This window comes from Colletotrichum godetiae, assembly GCF_030913485.1.
Source record: "Colletotrichum godetiae strain CBS 193.32 chromosome Unknown BDP55scaffold_17, whole genome shotgun sequence".
NCBI lineage: Eukaryota > Fungi > Ascomycota > Sordariomycetes > Glomerellales > Glomerellaceae > Colletotrichum > Colletotrichum godetiae.
In genome coordinates this window covers 504,951-525,163 of record NW_026851265.1, presented here as the reverse complement: position 1 = coordinate 525,163, position 20,213 = coordinate 504,951, and the positions used below count along the sequence as shown (strand labels likewise).

The following is a 20,213-nucleotide window of genomic DNA, read 5'->3' as shown; positions in this document are numbered from 1 at the left end:
TTGGGATGTGTAAATGTCTATCGGCAAATTTAGAGCATGTTTTCCATCCTTGTCGATCGATATGGAGGCAGTGGTCATGCTCGGTGAATAGTATCCCACCCTGTAATGGCATCGGTCGGTAGTAAGGTAGCGAAGGTGAGCACCGGTGAGCTTAGATATCTTACCTAAGGCACGTAGCATCCGTAGGTTCTCCATAGATTACCTCATGGTGGGCACCTGTCACACACCCCGTCGGTTCCGATCTTAGCGCGCAGTGCAATCCCTGCGCTCCAACGCCACCTCGAAGCTTGCTTGTTGTCTCCGACGAGGGGGCTTGTCCACATCCAATGCCCACCAGCACCACGCTGACGTCGGCCACACTCCTTTCTCCCTTACAATTTTACCCCCCCGTCGGCGTTTATCCTTCCGATACAAACAATACAAGGCTCGAGGGCTCAGCTATCACCACGCATTAACGGGCGCTGGGACGCAATCACAAGCTCTGGCTCGTCTCGACTCGACTTTGATGGTCTGAACCCATTGACCTTTCTCGGCACAGCTTTCGCAAACCTACCACCTTCACTCCACGAAGCTGACATCCTAACGTATCGTCTCGCGCTCTCCCCATTATCATCGACGGCCCGAGCAATGTCTCCACTATGAAGAGCAGAAAATGCTTCCCGAACCGACTTTGAGCTTCACGCTCCCTAGCCTTCACGATGATACCGTATTGGACTGCCGTTTGTATCATTGCCACGCGTTGAACCCCTCCGCATCAAATCCATCGCCATGGAGACGACACGCTGCCGTAATCGCGCATCCTTATGCGCCCTTGGGCGGCTCCTATGACGACCCTGTTGTCGATATCGTTGCCGCGACGCTGCTGCGACAAGGCTTCCTCGTGGGGACTTTCAATTTTAGGTAAGAATTGGCGGGCTTGTGGGGATTGTCACGGCGAGGTTGTTCTGTCACTTACACGATACTCAATCAATAGGGGCGCTTCTGGATCAGCTGGCCGTACGTCGTGGACGGCGAAGCCAGAACGCAGCGACTACATGTCATTCATTGGCTTCATGGTCTACTACATGCACTTCCTCGATCCCTTTGGATCGACTAACGCCCGCTCGCCGACGACGACTCTCTCACCAGGGCTCCCCGACGCCCAATCGAAGCCTCCCCCATACCATCCACTGCTCCTCATCGGCGGTTATTCATACGGAGCTATGGTGACAACGCAGATTCCACCAATGGCGCATATCCTCGCGCAATTCAAGGTGCCTGCAGCTGGTTCCGCGGCTGCTGACATCCGTCTTCGAGCGCAACATCTGGCGGAGCAGCAGAACGTCATCTTGGCTAGCGCTAGAGCTGCCAGCTCTATATCGCCGCGGAAGAAATACCTCGGCATGCGGGTTGGGGGAGACGAGGATACCCAACGCAAGAGTCACGAAGCTCGGAGATCCATGTCGGAAACGCGAAGATCATTTTCTCTTGACGCCGAGGATAAGATTCGGCGAGGCGTCAACGATTTACTGGCGAAAACGAAAAGACATCATCATAAGGGCGTGGCAGTGCCGCAGGAGAAGTTGGCTACTATACCTTCCAACCATGAGGTCTCTGTTGTGGTGGAAGAGGTTCCTAATTTGACACAAGTCCGGCCGGCATATCTCCTCGTGTCTCCGCTGCAAGGAGTCATCAACCATCTAGCAGCCATGTCATTCCTTCACACAACACCTGGTCGAGGGTTATTCTCGCGGAACGGGGGAAAACCGAGAGAGCAGGGGGCGCCGACTTTCACGGCGGATCAAAAACAACAGAGTGAGAGCAAGCTGGTAGAGAATGATACCCTAGCATTATACGGCGACAGGGACATTTTTGTTCCCATAGCCAAGTTGCGAGGGTGGGTGGAGCGTTTGGAAGGTGTCGATGGATCGCATTTTCATGGCGAGGAGGTGTCTTCGGCTGGACACTTCTGGACAGAAGGGAACGTGGCTTCGGTCCTCCGAGATAAGGTATCGGATTTCGCGGCGAAGTTATTGCAAGGTTCCGACGAAGGCATACCCGCCAGTGAACCGGTGTAGACACCTATCTACGACATGCTTCGAAAGGTTCTTGATGGCACGAAGGGCTCAACCGCCGCCTAAATCAACGAATGAATGATAATTGGACGTGTAAGAATACTGTGCTTAGGAGGCTATGGGAAACGGGTTGGATGTCAGCGGCGATGAATCGCCTACCGATGCAGACGACAGAGCACGGCGTGGGAAGAGCTCGAATGAAGCTAGAGTTGCAGTCGGGACACCTAATTGGCGTCTGGGTTTGGTTAAGTGGTTACATTCTACAGACACAGACAGTAGCACATTCGTTACTCTGCGTCAAATGGAATTGACGACGTGATGACGGTATTATTGGCCATTGGAAGCCCATGTCGTTTCCCCCTATATCACGCCGCGCTGCCTGACGTCATCTTGTTATGCCAAAAAAACATGAAGGCATCGTGATACAACAACACACGACTCCTTCGATACTATCTAAAAGCATAGAATCGTCCACCACGTAGTACCGTGAAATCGCAAGCTGGTATTTGTCATCCTATTGACCCGGTGTGGTTACGTCTTCGTATACTTTATTTTCTACTAACTATAGTTAGACAAAAGAAAAAAAGAGTTCACCCCCTCAGTGCCGAACTGGGGGCTACATCTCTTGGTGCTCATGCTGGGAAATTTTCTGGTGCTCATTCCGGGACTCGAACTCGTGATACTCGTATGCGCTAAGCCTATCGTCGAGTAGGCTGGTTGGCGTGTAATCTGATTGTTGGACCATAGACGACTCCACCACCCAGCCAGTTTGACCTGACCCATCAACCTAGATGGGCGCCTGCTGGCTGGTGAGAGGGATGGAGTTGAGGGGGTGTATATGGGCTTGTGGCTGTGGTGTATTCCGATGAGTATACGCAGATTGGGGTTTGGCCCGTCAAGGTGCCCCGCTATGCTGGGCCGGATCTCGTTGAGGTAGGCTCGAGATGATGATATTGTCGGAAGGCTTTTCCTTTGTAAATGTTCAAACTTAAGAGTGGTCTATTTGGTATTATCGGAAGGGTAACCAGACGGTGCCATCTGTTCCTATGATGAGAAGGCATATCAAATATGCGTTGAAGCTGAGTATATGATGTGCCGGCTTTCTGATAATGCCGAAGGACTCACCTTTGGTATGAATGAGTCTGATAGCACCCTCGCGTCTCGCATTGCCCATATGAGTCTGCCCTTGCCGATGACCTCAGCACGGTTGGTGATGTCGGGGGAGTATTAAGTTGCTCTTCCATATGACCAGCGTTACTGTATACGAATTGAGCAACACTGCATGCCCGAGCAATAAGAAATGAGCGAGACGTTTCTGATCAAAAAAAAAAACCAAGCACTGTGAAGGCTCAAAAAATTCCGCAATGTCATTTCTGAGTAGAGAAGTAGGCTAATGTGGGCCCATCATCTTTATTGGCATCAGATATGTCATCAGGATGGCCAGCTATACCGTCAGCTTGCATACTAACTATGTCGGACTGCCAGGAACGCAAGCAGTGAATGGGTTCAAGCAAACGAGTCAGGCCAGGGCTAGGTAAGGTCAAACGGACAGGACTAGGCGAGGAACATCCGCTTTAGGCGTGGATCTGGTTACCGCATGGGATCGATCGGAGTTGGGAGAGTGATTACGTTTTGTAAAATGGAGAGAGACCAACCATGAGACGCAAGGGTGGAGACGGAAGCAGCAGAGTTCTGAATCATGAGGTCGGGTGAGCGTCTCAGTAAAAAGCTCCGGGGTAAGATCGGGATTTCGATCTGGGAGAATGATTACACGTCTACGCAGGCACTAGAGTAATTACGGCCTCTGCCTTTTGAACACTCTGGATATCTGTGTAAAAAGAGTCCGCAAATCAGACGGCTTTTGGATGAGAACATATCTACGTAGCAGGGACGCCGTTGAAAGCGTTGTGGGCGGCAGTTGGATATTTTCCCTTTTTTCTCTTAGTGCTGTGGGGATCAGAAACACATAGATTCCGGAGCGCATAAGTGAGAGCAGTCGAGCTTTCCTGGGCACTCGAATTGTAGGGGAAAGTATTAGAGGGGTAGAGCGGATACTGCAGGGTGGGCATGTGTGTCGTTGATCAACCTTGAAGGCCCAGGAACACTCATTATGCCTTTTGCTCACCTGATGGAGGCCCGGAGAGTCAGCTCAAGTGCTCAAGTCAACGCGGCGGCCTGGGACCATCTCTTGTGACAGGCGAGGCAAGTGGCGGCGGCGGCGGCGGGAGCTGAGTTGAGAAGATGAGACGGAACGGAAAGTTCACCGGGCGGCCTGTCCCGGGGGGTTGTTGGTGTTGTGGTGGGTGGTGATGGTTTGTACGTGTGTGGATAACATGACCGGTGTTCAAACGTTCTATTTTCGAGATGGAGAAGAGTGGGCGGTCCGACTTTTGCTGGAGATACGCAGAGTGTCACATCATGTCACGGGCCACGGTAAGGCAAGCGCAAGCAAGGCAGAGGGCGGGAAGTTGAATGGTAGTGTAGATGGGTAGATAGATTGTCAGCTGAGTCTTGGTTGCGGAATGCAAGAGGTGAGATGTGACGCTGGAGAACGTTGTGTGAGATGTTGCTAAATTGAAGAGAAGACTGAAGAAGTGGCTGACAGCTTGAGAACGAGACTGAGAATGAATGAAGAGTGAGAGACATGTGAGGATGCAAGCGTGTGGAGACGAGAGGCCAGCGAGGGTGTATCGCGGCAGGGCGTGATTGGGTGAGAGTTGACGATGCAGTGCTTGGTGTTCTGCCCCTCCGTGCCCCCCCCCTTTGTACTCCGTACCCCCAGGTTCCCCAAATCCGGGGTGGGCCACTAAGCTGGAAGAGTCTGGAGAAGGGCCCAAGGGGGGGTGGGGCCGCCTAGCAAAGGTCATCTGGCCTGCGCCTGAGCCGAGAATCCCAGCGAGACACAGACTTGACTTACCTTATGTTTAGGCACTGCCTGCTGTGTTGTGTTGTGCGTATGTTGTTACGTCTGTTACCGCGTCTGTGAGAACATCAGTGGTGACATATGTGATGGTCCAAAGAAGATAGAGAGTACAGAATAAAAGATGGTAGATTCGGGTGGACCAATCGGCTGCTGCTGAATTGCCCATTACGTCTCTGCTCTGGGTGCTGTGACATGGAGACGTTGGCACGTGGACCCCTGAGGGCGATATGCGCCCCGCCTGCTCTTCTGCCTCAGGGCGGCACGGCGGGAGTCAGCAATAATACGCAGTACCTACGCAGTAATTAACTGCACCGATGTGCTCTGTATTACTCCGTACTTGTGTGGGGTCTGCAGCGATTGTCATCACCGCCAGGTTCTCCACGTTCCATTCCCGGCCACTGACGGCCGAACGTTGTCACTCGGTCATTTCTCGTCTCCAAACTCCAACTGCACCTTGCCAAGTTTCCAATTCCACCATACACTACTTCACTTCTTTCTTCACCACACTCTCCCTTTTATTGTCTACCTATCCACTATCCATCCCCATCTTCTCTCTACCTACCCATCCTCTCTTCCTCTTACTTCCAGTCCTGCTCTGTTCTTCTTTTCATCTCTGTCTCTCTCTCTCTCTTTCTCATCCTCAACTGCCTCGACCAGTCTCCGAAACGACATAGAATAAGGCCCAGTCCGTCGCTTCACCTTGGTACACTCAGCTCCAAGTTTGTACTACCACTCGCCATCTGACCAACCATTTCGTCCCGCTTGCGCCCGCCTGTTCCTCTTTACCCTTCTTGTCGTCACCTACTACCAAGGAGGGTTACTCTCAACCCCCTCGTCCTTCAACGCCTCTTCTACCCCCACCGAACAAAAACGACTCCTTCGACATCCAACACCCCCCGGGTTGTCCGGTCATCTGCGCTCTAATTCGGGGATCTGCACGCCTTTCCCTGCCTGCCTGGGCTTTGTGTCACCCAAAGATTACCATAGTCATCAAAACACTGTCATGGGAATCATCTGACAGCCGCAACGCCTACTTTTGCACTCTTTGTCTTGGTACTCTCTGAAACCAAAGCCCTGTCACTGGCTTCCTATACGAACTTCTCCCGGACGACGCTTGTCTGAATTTCCAGTCCTTCAAGAAACTACATCTCGACAAAAACGACTCGGCAAACGCTCGACCAGTCTGCCGTCTACCTTCCCACCTTGTCTTTTCTCCGCACCACCCTACGCTACATCACTCTGCTCTACCCCTCCAAGGACGCCGCCGTCGCGACGACACACCGACGTGCGCATGCTCTGACCGCCCTCAACAACCCAACAACAGGAAAAAAGCACATGTTAGGAGTCTGTTGCACACCCACGCTCCAAGGCTGTGATGCGACACGGACGGCACCAGGGCTGCCTCTCGTCCACCAGCTTCTCACCCCGACTTTTCACCTAGCCCTCCCAACCACGATCACTACTTTCGAGCCAAATCCTCCCTCGCCATCATGAACGACGTTTTCCTCAATTCTGTCCATACAGTGCCTGCGATCCGCGTCAAATCCTCCTCCTCCCCTTCTGGGCCCTCGACCTCGGCCAAACCCGGTCGCGCTTCTTCCATCAAGAAGCAACCACCACCGACGCCCTTCAATGCAGCCTTTGACTCAATATCTCGTGCCATCAAGGGCGCCAATAATCTTGTCTTGTCTCTCCGTGATGGATTATCCGAGTTGGAACGGGAAAACAGGAGGAAAAAGGAGGAGCGCAGGCTTGTGCTCTCCATCCACATGAAAAATGTACGTCCACCCTTCCTCTGGTCTCACATGTTGCACCGGCGTTATACAGATCCGCTAACAGATCTTCCTCACGCAGGCGGAAAGCAGGAAACAATGGCAGGATGCTGCAGAAGAGCTCGACATCCTCGAGGAAAACGACTTGTGGAAACTCGATCCATATTCAGGGGATTACAACCCAGCCCTGATCGAGGCGCGACTAAAAGAACTCGACGATGCGCGAACCAACTGCGATACTCGTGCCATGATGCACCTTGTTCGAACTGCTCTGTGCAGAGACCTCGGCGGTATGGGGAACGTCGATCTTTACAGGCACTCCTATGTAGGCACCAAGAGCCTCATCGAACGATACGTCGACTCGGCCATGCAGACGATAGATGCCCTAGTAGAAAAGAGCCAATTTGCGTTGCCCGAAGGCATGGGACAGAGGGACATTCTCGAGAGCGTCCTGTACGCCCGCCAGAGCTTTGGTCGAAGTGCGCTGCTCTTGAGTGGAGGTGGGACTCTGGGCATGTCCCATATTGGCGTCCTGAAGGCACTCTTCGAAGTCAAACTGCTGCCGCGCATCATATCAGGCGCCTCAGCAGGCTCCATCGTTTCGGCTGTCATTTGCACGAGGACCGATGAGGAAATTCCTCGGCTCGTGAAGGAATTTCCGTATGGCGATCTGGCCGTCTTTGACGCCTCCGAGAACCCCGACGGCGTCTTTGACCACATGCGGAGGCTACTCACAGAGGGAAGCTGGTCCGATATAAAACACTTGACCCGCGTGATGCGTGGTTTGGTCGGAGATCTTACGTTCCAGGAGGCATACAATCGAACGCGGCGCGTCCTAAACATTTGTGTCTCAACCGAGTCCATGTACGAGTTGCCGCGTCTGCTGAACTACATCACGGCACCCAATGTCATGATCTGGTCTGCTGTAGCTGCATCATGCTCCGTACCCCTGGTCTTTAGCGCTGCTCCGCTGCTCGTCAAGGACCCTGATACCGGCGAGCACATGCCCTGGAATCCGACGCCACAGAGATGGATCGACGGGTCTGTGGACAACGATTTGCCCATGACTAGGCTTGCAGAGATGTTCAACGTAAATCACTTCATTGTATCTCAAGTGAACCCTCACGTCACTCCGTTTCTGGCTCGTGATGACCAGCTGGATCCCGATGATTTCGCGGCACGTCGGTCCAGTCTATCACCCAGCAAACAAGAGCTTGACTGGGTCTACGCCCTGACTGCTCTCGCCAAAGACGAGGCGTTGCATCGTTTGCATTTCCTTGCTGAAATTGGTGTATTTCCGAATCTCGTTACCAAGCTTAGGAGCATTCTCAGCCAAAAGTATTCGGGCGACATCAATATTCTTCCGGAAGTCAATGTGCATGACATTCCAAAAATCCTCAGCAATCCGAGCCCTGAGTTCATGCTGCGAGCCTGTCTGATGGGCGAGCGTGCTGCTTGGCCGAAACTGAGCCGGATCCGCGATCGTTGTGCCATCGAGCTCGCACTGGACAGGGCGGTCCATCGCTTGCGAGCTCGTGTCGTGTTCTCGGATAGTCAAGTTGACTTGAGAAGGCTCACCACTGGCATTGCTTTGCCGCCACCTTGGCCTAAATCAATTGCTCTTCCAAAGCAGACGTCCTCGGTAGCTCCCGCTCTCACGCTAGACACCGAAGTCGTGAAGAACCGGCAGCGTAGATGTTCGGGTAGCAGCGTGCAACTCATGGCGCACCACAGACGCCTGATGGAGAACGTGCTTACAGACGAAGAGACGGAGGAGGAGGAACGCTTAGAGATGCGGGCGAGGCATGGCCACGGCGGCTCCTCGCCTGTCATTGTTCGCAAACCACGTCTCAAGAGGGCGGCAAAGAGCCATTACAATGTTTCGCTGGTTAGAGGACCGATGACGAGCCCGATAAACCCGGCGCAACTTGAGGCCACCGAGTTCAACTTTGGGAAGCCCGTAACACCACCACTGCACCGCTCACGAAAGTCGGAATCCTCTCTGTTCCACGTTCGAAAACCGAGTAACCTTGACATGACACCAGCGAAAGAATTCGAGCTCGCAGCGCCTCCATCGAGGGGCGAGGCAACGTCGCACACGGATGAGATGGAGACATCAGACCTCCACTCTTCTGACGGTGATGTAGAGTCGCACACAGAAGACACAATGTCCGACCCGGATCCGTATGAGGGGAACTGGCTGCACGGGCCTGCGAATGAGCTGGAGACGACGCCCAAGAACGACAAGGAGGTGCTTGAAGTGAGCAGTCGCGAACTGGTTCCCGTGAGCGACTCGCTGGGAGGACTTTGGGATTGACTCGTAGACGGGAGGGTGAGCTCCTCGGACGAGGAAAAGAAGACGGAAAAGGGGAAAGAAACGGCCGAGGAATCGACCGAGGAAGACGATGTACTCAGATCCAATTGGATGAGTTGGGATTAGTTGGGTACTCAGGGAGCATATGAAGCATGTCCAGATGTTGGATAGGTCTTATTGAGCATTGTTTGGTCTTGTGCGGATGGCAGACTGACGGTTTGGGGTGCTCAATTGCATAACACGGAGTTTCACGCATCATGAGAATAGCATCAGAACATGGTAGAGGTTATGGAAACCACAAAGAGTGGTAACATTGTACAAGACGCACTTGGCGACAGCTTTTTACCAGTGTTATATCACTTGAACTTCAACGATGACCTTGTGTAAACTTGCTTTGGTTGTAAGTTATGTGACATGATCACTCATCGGGTGCGGATGTATCAAAGTCCACCGATGAGAACGCAACTGCTAACTGCAAAATCCTTTGCGTCCAGTTTCACAGGTCCAATATCCAACGCAGGATATCACACCTAGTTCAGGCTTGTGCATTCCACACGAAATATCCCTTTACCTCCGCTCAACGACTTCGAGCTCCAATTCCCACTAAACCTACTTCTCAGTAGCTTGCCCCGTAACAACCCCCGTCTCGTCATGCCGCACACTCGCTTTCTGCCCTCCTCCTCCCTCACGGTACCTATCCTCATCATCCCCATCCAACTCATACAACGCCGGAAACGGCTCCACATCCTTGTGCAGCACATACTTCTTCGCATACCACGGCATCTTACTCGCATAATACCCAGCGTGATCACGACTCTTAACATCAAAAACGCTATCCAGCTCCTCGAGCGTCAAATTCTTGGTCTCGGGCAGGAAAAAGTACGCCACCACGAACCCGACGAGGTTCCAGCAGGCATACCACACGAACGCGCCCGTGACGCCAAAGGAAGCAATCATCTGCGGCCAAGTAAAGCTTATAATGAAATTGAAACCCCATGTTACGGCCGTGGCGGAGGACATGCCAATGTCGCGGATGTGCAAGGGGAACGCCTCGGCGCTGTACGTGAACGGAACGGGGCCAGCACCGGGAGAGTAGACTGCCGCGAAGAGGTAGATTCCCGTCGCTACGCAGGCGAGGCGGGCGGTGGTGTCTTGCGGGATGTAGAAGGAGAAGCCTGTGAAGAAGAGGCAGAGGGACATTAGGGGGAAGGTTACGAGGAGGAGGTTGCGGCGGCCGAACGTGTCGATTGTGTAGAAGGCTGGGAGGGCGAAGAGCCAGTTGATGAGGCCCATTCCCATTGAGGTTAGGAGGGCTGTGCTGCGGTCGAAGCCGGATGTTTCGAAGATGTTTGTGGAGTAGTACATCCTGGTGAGGTCAGTTGTGTTCACTTCCGAGAGCTGGATGGTATAAGGGATGCTCACATGGCGTTGATGCCCTGTCATATGGAGTAAATGTTTGTTAGATGGATGTTTATGGTTGCTGAGGGGGAAGGACAGGGGGACTCAACGTACGCAAAATTGTTGCATGAACATGACGAAATACGAAGACAGCGCGGCGCGCCTGTTTCTTCGAACGGTGAAGAAGTCTTTCCAGTTGCGGCCGCTGCGGGCTTTGGTCTCGATTTCGAGGAGTTTGTGGGCGTAGTACATGTCCCGGGCCGCCTGGATCGGGTGGTGTCGTAGACGGAGGGTCGATTGGAAGGCTTGTTGGTATTTGCCCTTTTCCATGTACCACCGCGGACTTTCTGGGCAAAAGTAGACCTTCATTTGCCCGGATTAGCTTCTGTGTAGGGAGAGAACGAGAGACAGAAAAGAAGATGAAGCCTTTACCTGTACCATGACGACGAGAGGCGGCACGGAGGTACTGGCCAGCATCCAACGCCATTGGGTGTTTGGTCCGAGGAAATCCGTTTTGGCGAAGGCGACGGACACGATGAAGCCCAGCGCGATACCAAAGGCCGTCCACATCTGGATGGAAAATGCACACAAGTCAGTTCGATAACATTCGTATACTCATGGAACGCAAAAGGTTGAAGGCTCAAATCAAGGTCTTGCTCACCTGCCACATCATCGTCAAAGCACCGCGGATAGTTTTGGGCGTGCTCTCAGCAGAGTACACCGGCGTCGTACTGCTCTTCGCGCCGACTGCGAAACCCAGGAAGAAGCGTGCAATGAGGAGGTTGTACCAGCTACAGAAAGAAAGGGGTGTCAGCGAAACCAGTCCGACCTGATGAGACAAATCGTGGAGGCGGTGGGCTTGTGTGTAAGTGTGTGTGTGCTCCACCTACCTGTCTGCGGCAGCCATCCAGAAGCCGGTGACGACGGACACGAAGCACGAGATGAAGATTGTGCCGCGGCGGCCGGTGTACTTATTCAAGACGGGGGAGCTCCAGCACCCGACGAGGGCGGAGCAGAGGTAGGGTGCGCCGTTGACTAGTCCTTGCATTGCCGGGTCGTCCTGGAGACCAAAAGTCTCGTAGTAGAATTCCTGGCATCATCGTTAGACTCTCGTCAAACCTTCACATTCGTTGGATGAGAGTATGGGTACCTGGGCGCCGTTGACGGCTGTCTGATCCATACCCTGAACTGCAATAAAAACATCAGCATCTTTCAACCTTCCTGTATTACAGGGTCCCCCATACCAATAGCCGACCCAGCACACAGCGCACACAAAAAGTAGAGCGCCATGGGCTGATGCCAACGATGCGTGACCTCCTTTCGTAAAACAGCCTTCTCCTCCTCGTCGAGGGCGGCGACGGACTCGAAGCCGTTGGGGCGGTTAATCACCTGCGCGACGAGGGCGCCCTTTCGAAAGACCTCGCGGTGTTCCTGTAGGCCCTTTGTCTCAGTAAAGGCGTCTGCATCTTTGAGGATCTCGTCGTATGTTAGGCCGACGAGGGGGTTGCGGAGGAGAGCGGCGGTTGAGGCGCGGCCTGCTCCGTTGGGAGGGGTAGCCGAGTTCTTGATGTCGGCGGGTCCGTGGGGGCCGCCGGTGTCGCTTCCGGAGGTTTGGAAGGAGGGAGTGGGTTCGGGGACTGGAGGGGCCTCCGCGTCGACCTTTGGGGGAGGCATTTCTCTCCTTTTGCCTGCCGCGATCTCGTTACTATCCCTATGTGCGAATTGTGTATGCACTGGTAATCTGGACTCGTTGTCTTATGTGAATGACATGGATGGGGGAAAGCGAAATCTGGGGAGAAAGATGGGCCTCGAGGGACAGAAGCGGGCCGTTTCTGACAGTTGAGGGGGTTAAATAGTCTGGAGATGTCAGATTATCAGCAAACAGGGCCGTCACAGTGGGCCTCTGGAGGATTCAAGCAAGAGGGGGGGGGGGTTGCCCTTGGAGCTCATGATGGCATATCTGGAGCCAACGAGCCAATGTCCTGTCATACTGGTCATGGAGGAGTGGGCGCGTTCCAAGACCAAAATATGGGGAATAGAGGCTCGGCCTCGAGGCGCGCTGCGTGTTCTCAAGAGGATTTCAGTGGGGAGCGGTGTGTCGTCTGGTGTGACTGGGAGATATTGGTGCTACATGCCGGGCTGGAGAGGTTGCGAGTCAACTGTGGGGGCGAGTTCCGTCGTCTATGAGTTCAGAGGTTTGATTTGGTCCTCCTCTAGGGACGTATGTAGCGGTTACCTGCTTCCCGGATGTAGTCACTTTATTTGGATATAAGCTAGGATTTCCGTCGATACTGAATCAAAGTGGCATGGCTTTGGGACATATGATTTTGTCATTATGGCCAGTTCCATTGAATCCTATTGAACGAGTGCAAGTCGTGTTGAAGGTGAACATTGGGAGAACAAGGCTTGCTAGCATCAATATCAAGTGTTATAGGATATTTCGAACAGAGCTTACACCGGCTACGATCCGCAAATGGTAAAGAAGGAATATGTCAGCCGTGTCACAGATAGCACGTCGACCCGCGCACTTTTTGCCAGTAAAAGCCTCCAGGGCTACACATCAAGTGATAGTACAAAGATTTGCCGAATCGAGAGACAAAAGGACGTGGGCGAATTGTCGGATGACGATCGGCGATGCAGCCAAGCGGCCCGTAATCCTCGGCGGCGGGGAACTCTGACGGTCGACCCGCTGACGCCGTCTACGGATACGGACATGGGTTGGAATTTCCGGCCGGGGCGCCCATGGGGGTCCCTCTCAGTCTCGGCGTGCAGCGCGGCATTCGTCACACCCACGGCATGGCGGACAGGGGTTCAGGGATACTTTCCCACGTTTGCTTCACATGCCCGACGCAGAGAGAAGTGATTCTCGGACTAAGTATGACTTCATACCAAGCCTTTACCAGAGTCTGGGCCTGGATCCTCATGTGATGCTGAGCGGACAATGGCATTGAGCCTGGTTGTTTCTGTTGGTTTGACAGTGTGACAGTGTGATGGTGTACCAGGTAGTATTTCATTACGACGGGAGGAGACGTCATAAGGTGAGAAAGACTACTCTCTGATGCGGTGTAGAGATCTCTTCTCTCCATCTTTTCATGTCGCTTCCTGAATATCTGCCGATACGCATTTGCCTTAGCTCTCGCGCACTGCGTGTGTTGCCCCCAAGTTCTGTCCACAACTGGTTGTCTGGCCCAAGTGACTAGAGCTGACAACGACTGTTGGGCTCTTGGTAAACTTCCATTCGGTGTGATCAGTGCTATATTGAGGTAACATGATGCAAGGCAAGAGCTGTTTATTAATGTATATCTAAGCCCGACTCTGGCCTCTACCGGCCATTCGTTCGTGTCTACCGGCCACGCTGCCTCGCTTTTCGACGTAAACTGGTACGAAGAAAATCGGCCGACTCTCATCGCAAAAACTTCATACTTCTCGCGGAAGTGTACTCGACCCATCACTCTAGTCCACATCGTCGGCATTGGTGTCCTCGGTCTCATGTGCAGCGGGGCCCATCTTCTTCCTAGCCTCCTCGAGCGCCTTGGCCTCATCGTGAGACTCGTGGTCGTCCTTGGCAGCCGGCGGCAGAGCACCAGCCTTTACGCCCCTGGCGCTGGCCTTGAGCGTGCCGTCTTCGTTCACGTCGTCCTTGAGGTGGATCTCGAAGAGGACGACGAGGTAGACGTCGCCGGTGGTCTTGTTCCGAAGAACATATCTAAGCGTATGTGAGCGCTTAGGCTCCCCCTCCCTGCTGCTGGTAAGAATGACATGAAAAAGGAAACAAGAGAAAGTAACATATTTTGAACCGTGCTTTGGAAAGCCACCGCAGGGTGTTCGTGTTGCTGTGACATTGTTTCCCTCCCAAAGTCAATAGCACAAGTCGGAAAGTGACGGCCATGGCGCGGAATGTGAACAATATTACGGAACAGTCGACTCGCAGAGAAGCAAAGTAGGTTTTGTGGATAGGAAAAGGGAGGAGCAAAAACTCACCGAAGGCCTTGTCCGTCCCAATACTTCATGATGGCGAGTTGGTAGCCAGGTAAGCGCAACGCCAGGTTGGCAAAGTCGAGGTAGGCATTGAAGAAGTCCAAGCCGTACGTCTTGCCATACTCAAACAGCCAGTTCTCCTTGCTGTCCTTACGAAGCGCCCACTTCATGCGCTCCTTGGCCGTAGCCGGCGCGCCAATCTTCTCTCGTTCTTCGAGGCCGGCCTCGTCGCCTCCTTCCTCGAACCATAACCCGCCCTTTTCTTCGTCGTGGACGCCGGAGCCCACGTGAATGGTGTTGAAGGAGCTCAGCGCGGGGCCGTAGAGATGAGGGACGTCGGCGTAGGCGTCGCCGTCTAGACCGGGATCGATCCACCACTTTACAATGTTAAGCGCCGTGTTGAAACCCGGCGGGAGACGGTCACGGATGGGGTGGTCAAAGTCGTTGCCGAACTGCAGGTCCTCGGCCGATATGCCGTCTGCCGAGGAGGAGGCACCTGATGGCTTTTTGGGCGTGAAGCGGAAAGAGATGCTGTACTGGTCGTTGTTGGTGGCGTGGGGTTCCGCGGAGAAGTAGGGTGAGGTGGAGGGTGAGTTGCGAGGGAGGCCGGCGTAATTTTGTATCCGGACGTTGAGCTCGACGTCGGCAAGGGCGCTGGTGATCTTTGTGGGTTTAGCCTGGTTGACAGGGACTTCTATTTGAGAGTCCAGGTCGTAGCCTGGGCCTGCAGTCACGCGGAGGATGTATTTATCGGCCATGGTGAGGTCTCCTGTGTGATGTAGGTGTAGATCTCTTCACGATGTGTGAGCTGTACTAGAGAGTTAGCTGATGAAGAGCGATGGTGGTCAATCCCAGCTGACGAGAGACTGGTGAATAATGAAAGAAGATGATGTCGTGATGAAATCGAAGCAGTAGTCATGAACCGCTTGAAGGTACAGAGGGAGGTTATTGTTGGAGAGCAATGAAGTAGTAAGTGCAGCGAAGAAGGCTTAACAGACTGACATGGGCAGAGCTGCCCAGATAGTGCCAAGACGGGTTGAGGTGGACTCTAATGCGATGTACTTCCGTTAAGGCTGAAAAAAGAGCAATGACGTTGAGATGAGAGACTAGAGTATGGCGCTTTGCCTTGTTGTATCACTTACCTCAGCTTTCCCCCGTCGTAACCCAGAAACTAACACGTGAAGCACCTGAGAAAGTGATGCTTGAAATTCCTACGTCCTTTCTGCTTATTCGATGCTGATCTACTAGAGAAAGGGCCTGGAAACAAGATGAAAAGTTTCATCGCGATTTATGCTTGCATAAAAGAAGCCTCGCAGGTTAATTCAATTAACGGGGTATGTATCGGGAACTCCGATTTAGTGAGGTATCCCAGCTCTCTTCTTCCTCCCTTCCCACTCTCACAACCACTACATGCATGCAACGCCATATCACATTTCATATCAACCAAACTCTCATGTCAGCTCTCGTTTTTAAGGAAACACCGGATCTGCTTGGCCTCAACACCCCTATTCAGAACTCATTGCAGGTAGACGAGAAGAGCCTCACTGGCTCCCACGCTGAAAGTAGCCTGCCCGCCCGAGACCGTCGTCGTCTCAAACGTCTCCGTCCCGCCAATCGTGCAAGTACCGTTGTTGAAGAACTGCTGTCCAAAAGACGCATTCCCGCCGCGATCCTGCCTCGCCTCCGCGCTGGCAGCAGTGACACGCTTGCTCCGAACCCGGGCCGCCGTCAGCCCGCTGAGCACAAACGCCTCGGTACCTCTAGTCCCCGTGCCGCTGTAGTAGTTGGAGTTGTACAGCAGGGCGCGCAACGGCGCGCCGGCGGCGTCGTAGGTGACGTATGCGGCGAAGGCGGATTTCCCGTCGTCGAGGGCGGCGAGGTGCTTTCCGCCGGCCATGAAGGCCGTTGCGGCGTAGGCGCCGACGTACGGGTTGCCCATGGAGTAGCGGCCGAAGAAGGCGTATGGGTTGTTGCCAAGGGTGCCGTGATGGAAGTAGATTCTGCTGACTTTGGACATTGCTAGGCGGACGGCATAGTCCATTACCCAGAGGGCTGCGCCAAAGGTTGGGGATACGTTGGCTGCGCCGCCTCCCGCGACTGTTATTCATTCCTCGTTAGGTCAAGTACTGGAGGAGACCACAAGTATGGGAGTGTCTATGCACTTACCAGAGTTAGTCTCTCCAAAGATGTAAGGTTTGTTGACTGCAAGGGCACTGGCAATGTCTTTGTCGAACCTGGGAAATTATGTCAGTCACGAAGCCTACTAAGGGGAATACGCGACCAACTTACAAGTGAACGTTGCTTGAGATACTTGAGTGGGACATCAAACCTGTCACAGACCCTCCAGGGTAGTTGTGATGTGCGTACGTCTTCACATACTCTCTGACCGTGGCGTTACCGCTGGCGATGAGCTCCTCGGCTCCCCAAGTGGGGGGAAGAGAGTTGGAGTTGCCGGCCTGGATAATGCTCTTCTTGCCAATGGCATTGCCAACAGTGATGTCCCAGTGGTTCTGCGACGCAGCATCCATCGCGGGACTCCATCCTCCCGCGGCAATGGGCTGTACTCCCGACCAATCTGAACATTCACCCGTCAGTTTCTGGCTTCGCAATAAAGAAAAGCTTGGCAATTTCCACTTACACTCGGGCTCGTTCCCAACCTCAATGGCATACAGGTTTCTCATCTCCTGCACAGCAACCTTGGCAGCCGCAATGGTATTGTCAATGTTGTTCTTCCCCCTGTTCAGGCCAAGCGTGACGTCGCCGGCGTACGTCGCCGCCAGAGTCATAAAGTTGGGCCCAAACGTCAGCGAAGCGGGCGCGTCGGCGGCGTTAGCGACCGAGTAGACCACGTACGCCGACGTCGCCGCATCATAAGAGGCCCTGTCCTGGGTCGTGCCGCCGATGCGGATCGGGGGCCAGGTGCCCGTCAGGTCCTTGAGATTGGCGAGGCATTGGTTCGTTGCTGTTACGTTTTTGAAGTACGACGGGAAGGCGAAGAACTCGAAGCTGTTGCAACAAGAGTCAGAAACAGACATCCATACTGGGGGGGGGGGGTTGGGGTGAGGCGCTCGAGAGGAGAAATCCCCGGTGAAACTCACGATAGACCGACGGGGGCCGCCTCGAGAGGAGCGTACGAGAGACTGCCCGTGTTGACCTTGGCGGGCACGCTGTAAGTGACGGCCGCAGCTTCATGAGCCGCTGCCAAGAGGCAAGCCAATTTGGGAGCTGAGAAGAACATGGTTTTTTCGTTTGCTTTACAAAGTTGGACCCATCGGACGAAAACTGACGAGATCTGATCAACTCTCGTTTGCCCCAAAGTTCTCTGCCCGTGGTATTTAAGAAAGCTCAAAAGTCTATCTGGACTCTGTCGAATCTGGCTCCCCAATGCCCCCCAATCAATAAAGCATCGTATCCAACTCGGCACTCTAGATGCCGAAACGTCGAAAAAGGGCACCACCTTTTTCGCTTCCTTTTCACTTTTCAGTGTCCACGCCAATCTGCGAGCGATAATTTTTCCGTCCTTTAATGAGTTACTCTGAAGTTTGAGTGTGGTCGTTGAACACTAGGCCAGATCGTGCGCCGCGAGCATGTCAGCTGCTGGCCCCGGCCCTTGCATAAGCTTTTTTGCACCTCAGCTTCTTGCCGGGGCATGCCTTGTAGGAAGTTCAAAAAGGCTTATATCTCCTGAAAAGAAGCGCGAGAGCCTTATCCACTTGGTGATTGCGAGTTGTTCCGTTATCTCCGCATCGAATGTGCTGCTCGAGTCAGGAGTCTAAGTAGCTTCTTGCAGGTCATTAACCGCCACGTTCCAACTTACGAACAACAGGGCGAGTAAGCGATACCGACTTCACATTCAATCGACGAACTTCGTGGTTGTCAACTTGTAAGCCTTCCCCGCACCTGGACCTGTCTATATCGTCAATGATGCTCATCCCCCTCCGTGTGATCCTTTGTGGGGGTTACATCGCCGCTTTGGGGGACGGGCATCTGCCGAAAAGGGAAGGCTGTAACGGATTTGCAGCTGGGTAGCCTTCAACTACTTAGCCGCCAGAATGGCATTCGTGGCAGCTCTGCCTTGACTGCTACCATCTGGGTGAGCTTCTACTGCGGGTCGCAGGCGATCTTACTGGTTGTCGGCTGTTAAACCCTGTTGTAGGTGTGATAGTGACTGACTGTGACTGCGATTAACGCTCTTTGGTTTTTGAGGGTCTCATGATGTATGGGCAAGAGGAACGAGCGCGGAGGGAAGAGGCCTATATGGCCATCTTTTTATTTATAAGCTCGAGCCTGTTCTCGTCACATGTAACGGAGGGCGGGTGATGAGATGGGACGGGGCAAACTGCGCTGTGTAAATGTGCGTTAAAGCTACATGTAATACCGCAGAGAACGTAATTTGAATTGCAATCGTAGAAATAATCAAGTTGGACTAGAGAGCCATCGTACTGGCAGTGCTTTCCGGCACTCCTCAACCCCGGTGCAAAAGAACCTCAGACCATTGCATCGACGCCCCAATTCCAACTTCAGACAACTTCAGATAACCTCAACAGGTCAAAGCATCACCCCCAGGAGCTTTGTAGTTGGTAGGCACAGGGTAGTAGATATTCACAACCAAGCCGGGATCATTGGGACTGTACGCGCCCGGGAACGACATGAGAGTCGGCTTATACGTGCCCGTGCCGCCCGTGACGCGGAGCTGGGCGCAGGAGATGTACAGCTGGGCGCCGCCGACGCTGCTGGCGCTGTGGAGGGCGATGTGCTCGACGCGGAGGAAGTAGTCGCCGTTTTCGATGCACTTTGGGACCTGGACGTTGACGGTTGCCTTGCCTTGATAGAGAATAGCAGTTACGTTAGAGCGCCTGTCTTCAAAAAGAGTTGTGGGAAGGGAAACCGAACCGTTCGTTGGCCAGATTAGGCCGCTGGAGGTGACTGTGGGCCCGTCGCTGTAGATTTTGAACCAATTCTTGCCGGAGCCGTCCCAGTTTGTGATGCTTGTTCCGGAGGGCGCCTTGGCCATGTAGAAGTTGATGGGCCCGGGGTGGGAGATGGACGCTTTGGCGTTGTATCCTGGTTCATCTGGTGTTAATGATCTAGAACATCTTCTGTCAGTCTGAGAAGGAATGATCGGACGAACCAATGGTCGAGCCAGCTGTGACGTCTAGAACCGTGGCCCCCTCGTTACCGGGCGCGAGTTGGTAGCATGTCATCTGTGAGCTCGTCACGTCTGTGATGGGTCCGTTGGATTGGAAGTTTGTAGTTTTGCGGACGACCTCCCAGTCGTTTGTGGTTTTGCCATTGTAAGTGACGGAGGGGAAGACGTCTGCGTGGTTGTTAGTTCTGTTTACAGGATTGCCATAGGGCTAGGTTGTATTCTACGCACAATGAGCCGATACAACAGACGCCAGTATCAGAGCAGCTGCATGAATCTTCATCGTGAAAGTTGGGGTTGATACACGCCCTCGTTGTAGGTGAGAGGATTGTCGGAAGCTTTAGGGGTAACTTTTCCTTCTTCAAAGTACAATGAATTACTCGCTGGGAATGAAGTCTTATACATGAGAGAATGACCGAAGCAATGAAACTGTTGAGCATTCAGGTAGAGGTCATCTGCTATGACTAGTGGTTATTAACCAGAGTCTTCCAACGCAACATTATATGGAAGCTGAGCTGCCGTGGACAGAAACAGCCGGCGGATAAAATCCATCAACCAGTGAAGAACAACTTCTATATGACCATGCATCTCGGCATATATCATAAAGATCCTCTCCCGTGGTTCGATT

General features: G+C 53.4%; 6 protein-coding genes across 6 annotated transcripts; 2 read left to right on the top strand and 4 right to left on the bottom strand.

Moving 5' to 3' along the window:
* Positions 1-652: 652 nt before the first annotated feature.
* Positions 653-2,057, top strand: BDP55DRAFT_693334 (Alpha/Beta hydrolase protein; the record flags this gene model as incomplete). Its single annotated transcript, XM_060577212.1, has 2 exons — positions 653-900; positions 974-2,057. The coding sequence occupies 2 exons, from the start codon at positions 653-655 to the stop codon at positions 2,055-2,057; spliced, it is 1,332 nt and encodes a 443-aa protein (XP_060430609.1).
* Positions 2,058-6,467: 4,410 nt separating this feature from the next.
* BDP55DRAFT_550828 (patatin-like phospholipase) lies at positions 6,468-9,066 on the top strand (the record flags this gene model as incomplete). Its single annotated transcript, XM_060569057.1, has 2 exons — positions 6,468-6,755; positions 6,832-9,066. The coding sequence occupies 2 exons, from the start codon at positions 6,468-6,470 to the stop codon at positions 9,064-9,066; spliced, it is 2,523 nt and encodes an 840-aa protein (XP_060430608.1).
* A 378-nt stretch (positions 9,067-9,444) lies between these two features.
* Positions 9,445-12,135, bottom strand: BDP55DRAFT_703633 (uncharacterized protein; the record flags this gene model as incomplete). The annotated part of the gene is made up of 7 exons (XM_060577972.1): positions 9,445-10,461; positions 10,576-10,824; positions 10,894-11,031; positions 11,123-11,252; positions 11,352-11,551; positions 11,612-11,649; positions 11,706-12,135. 7 exons carry the CDS (start codon positions 12,133-12,135, stop codon positions 9,673-9,675), a joined length of 1,974 nt encoding a protein of 657 aa, XP_060430607.1. The 3' UTR covers positions 9,445-9,672.
* A 1,391-nt stretch (positions 12,136-13,526) lies between these two features.
* Positions 13,527-15,687, bottom strand: BDP55DRAFT_661567 (uncharacterized protein). The gene is made up of 3 exons (XM_060574741.1): positions 15,582-15,687; positions 14,443-15,247; positions 13,527-14,200 (listed from the first exon to the last, which is right to left on the bottom strand). The coding sequence occupies exons 2-3, from the start codon at positions 15,195-15,197 to the stop codon at positions 13,915-13,917; spliced, it is 1,041 nt and encodes a 346-aa protein (XP_060430606.1). The 5' UTR covers positions 15,198-15,247; positions 15,582-15,687; the 3' UTR covers positions 13,527-13,914.
* Position 15,688: 1 nt separating this feature from the next.
* Positions 15,689-18,104, bottom strand: BDP55DRAFT_661562 (uncharacterized protein). The gene is made up of 5 exons (XM_060574740.1): positions 17,538-18,104; positions 17,078-17,445; positions 16,729-17,014; positions 16,606-16,673; positions 15,689-16,536 (listed from the first exon to the last, which is right to left on the bottom strand). The coding sequence occupies exons 1-5, from the start codon at positions 17,675-17,677 to the stop codon at positions 15,956-15,958; spliced, it is 1,443 nt and encodes a 480-aa protein (XP_060430605.1). The 5' UTR covers positions 17,678-18,104; the 3' UTR covers positions 15,689-15,955.
* Positions 18,105-18,979: 875 nt separating this feature from the next.
* BDP55DRAFT_727910 (glycoside hydrolase) lies at positions 18,980-19,868 on the bottom strand (the record flags this gene model as incomplete). The annotated part of the gene is made up of 3 exons (XM_060579370.1): positions 18,980-19,503; positions 19,571-19,756; positions 19,817-19,868. The coding sequence occupies 3 exons, from the start codon at positions 19,866-19,868 to the stop codon at positions 18,980-18,982; spliced, it is 762 nt and encodes a 253-aa protein (XP_060430604.1).
* Positions 19,869-20,213: the final 345 nt, after the last annotated feature.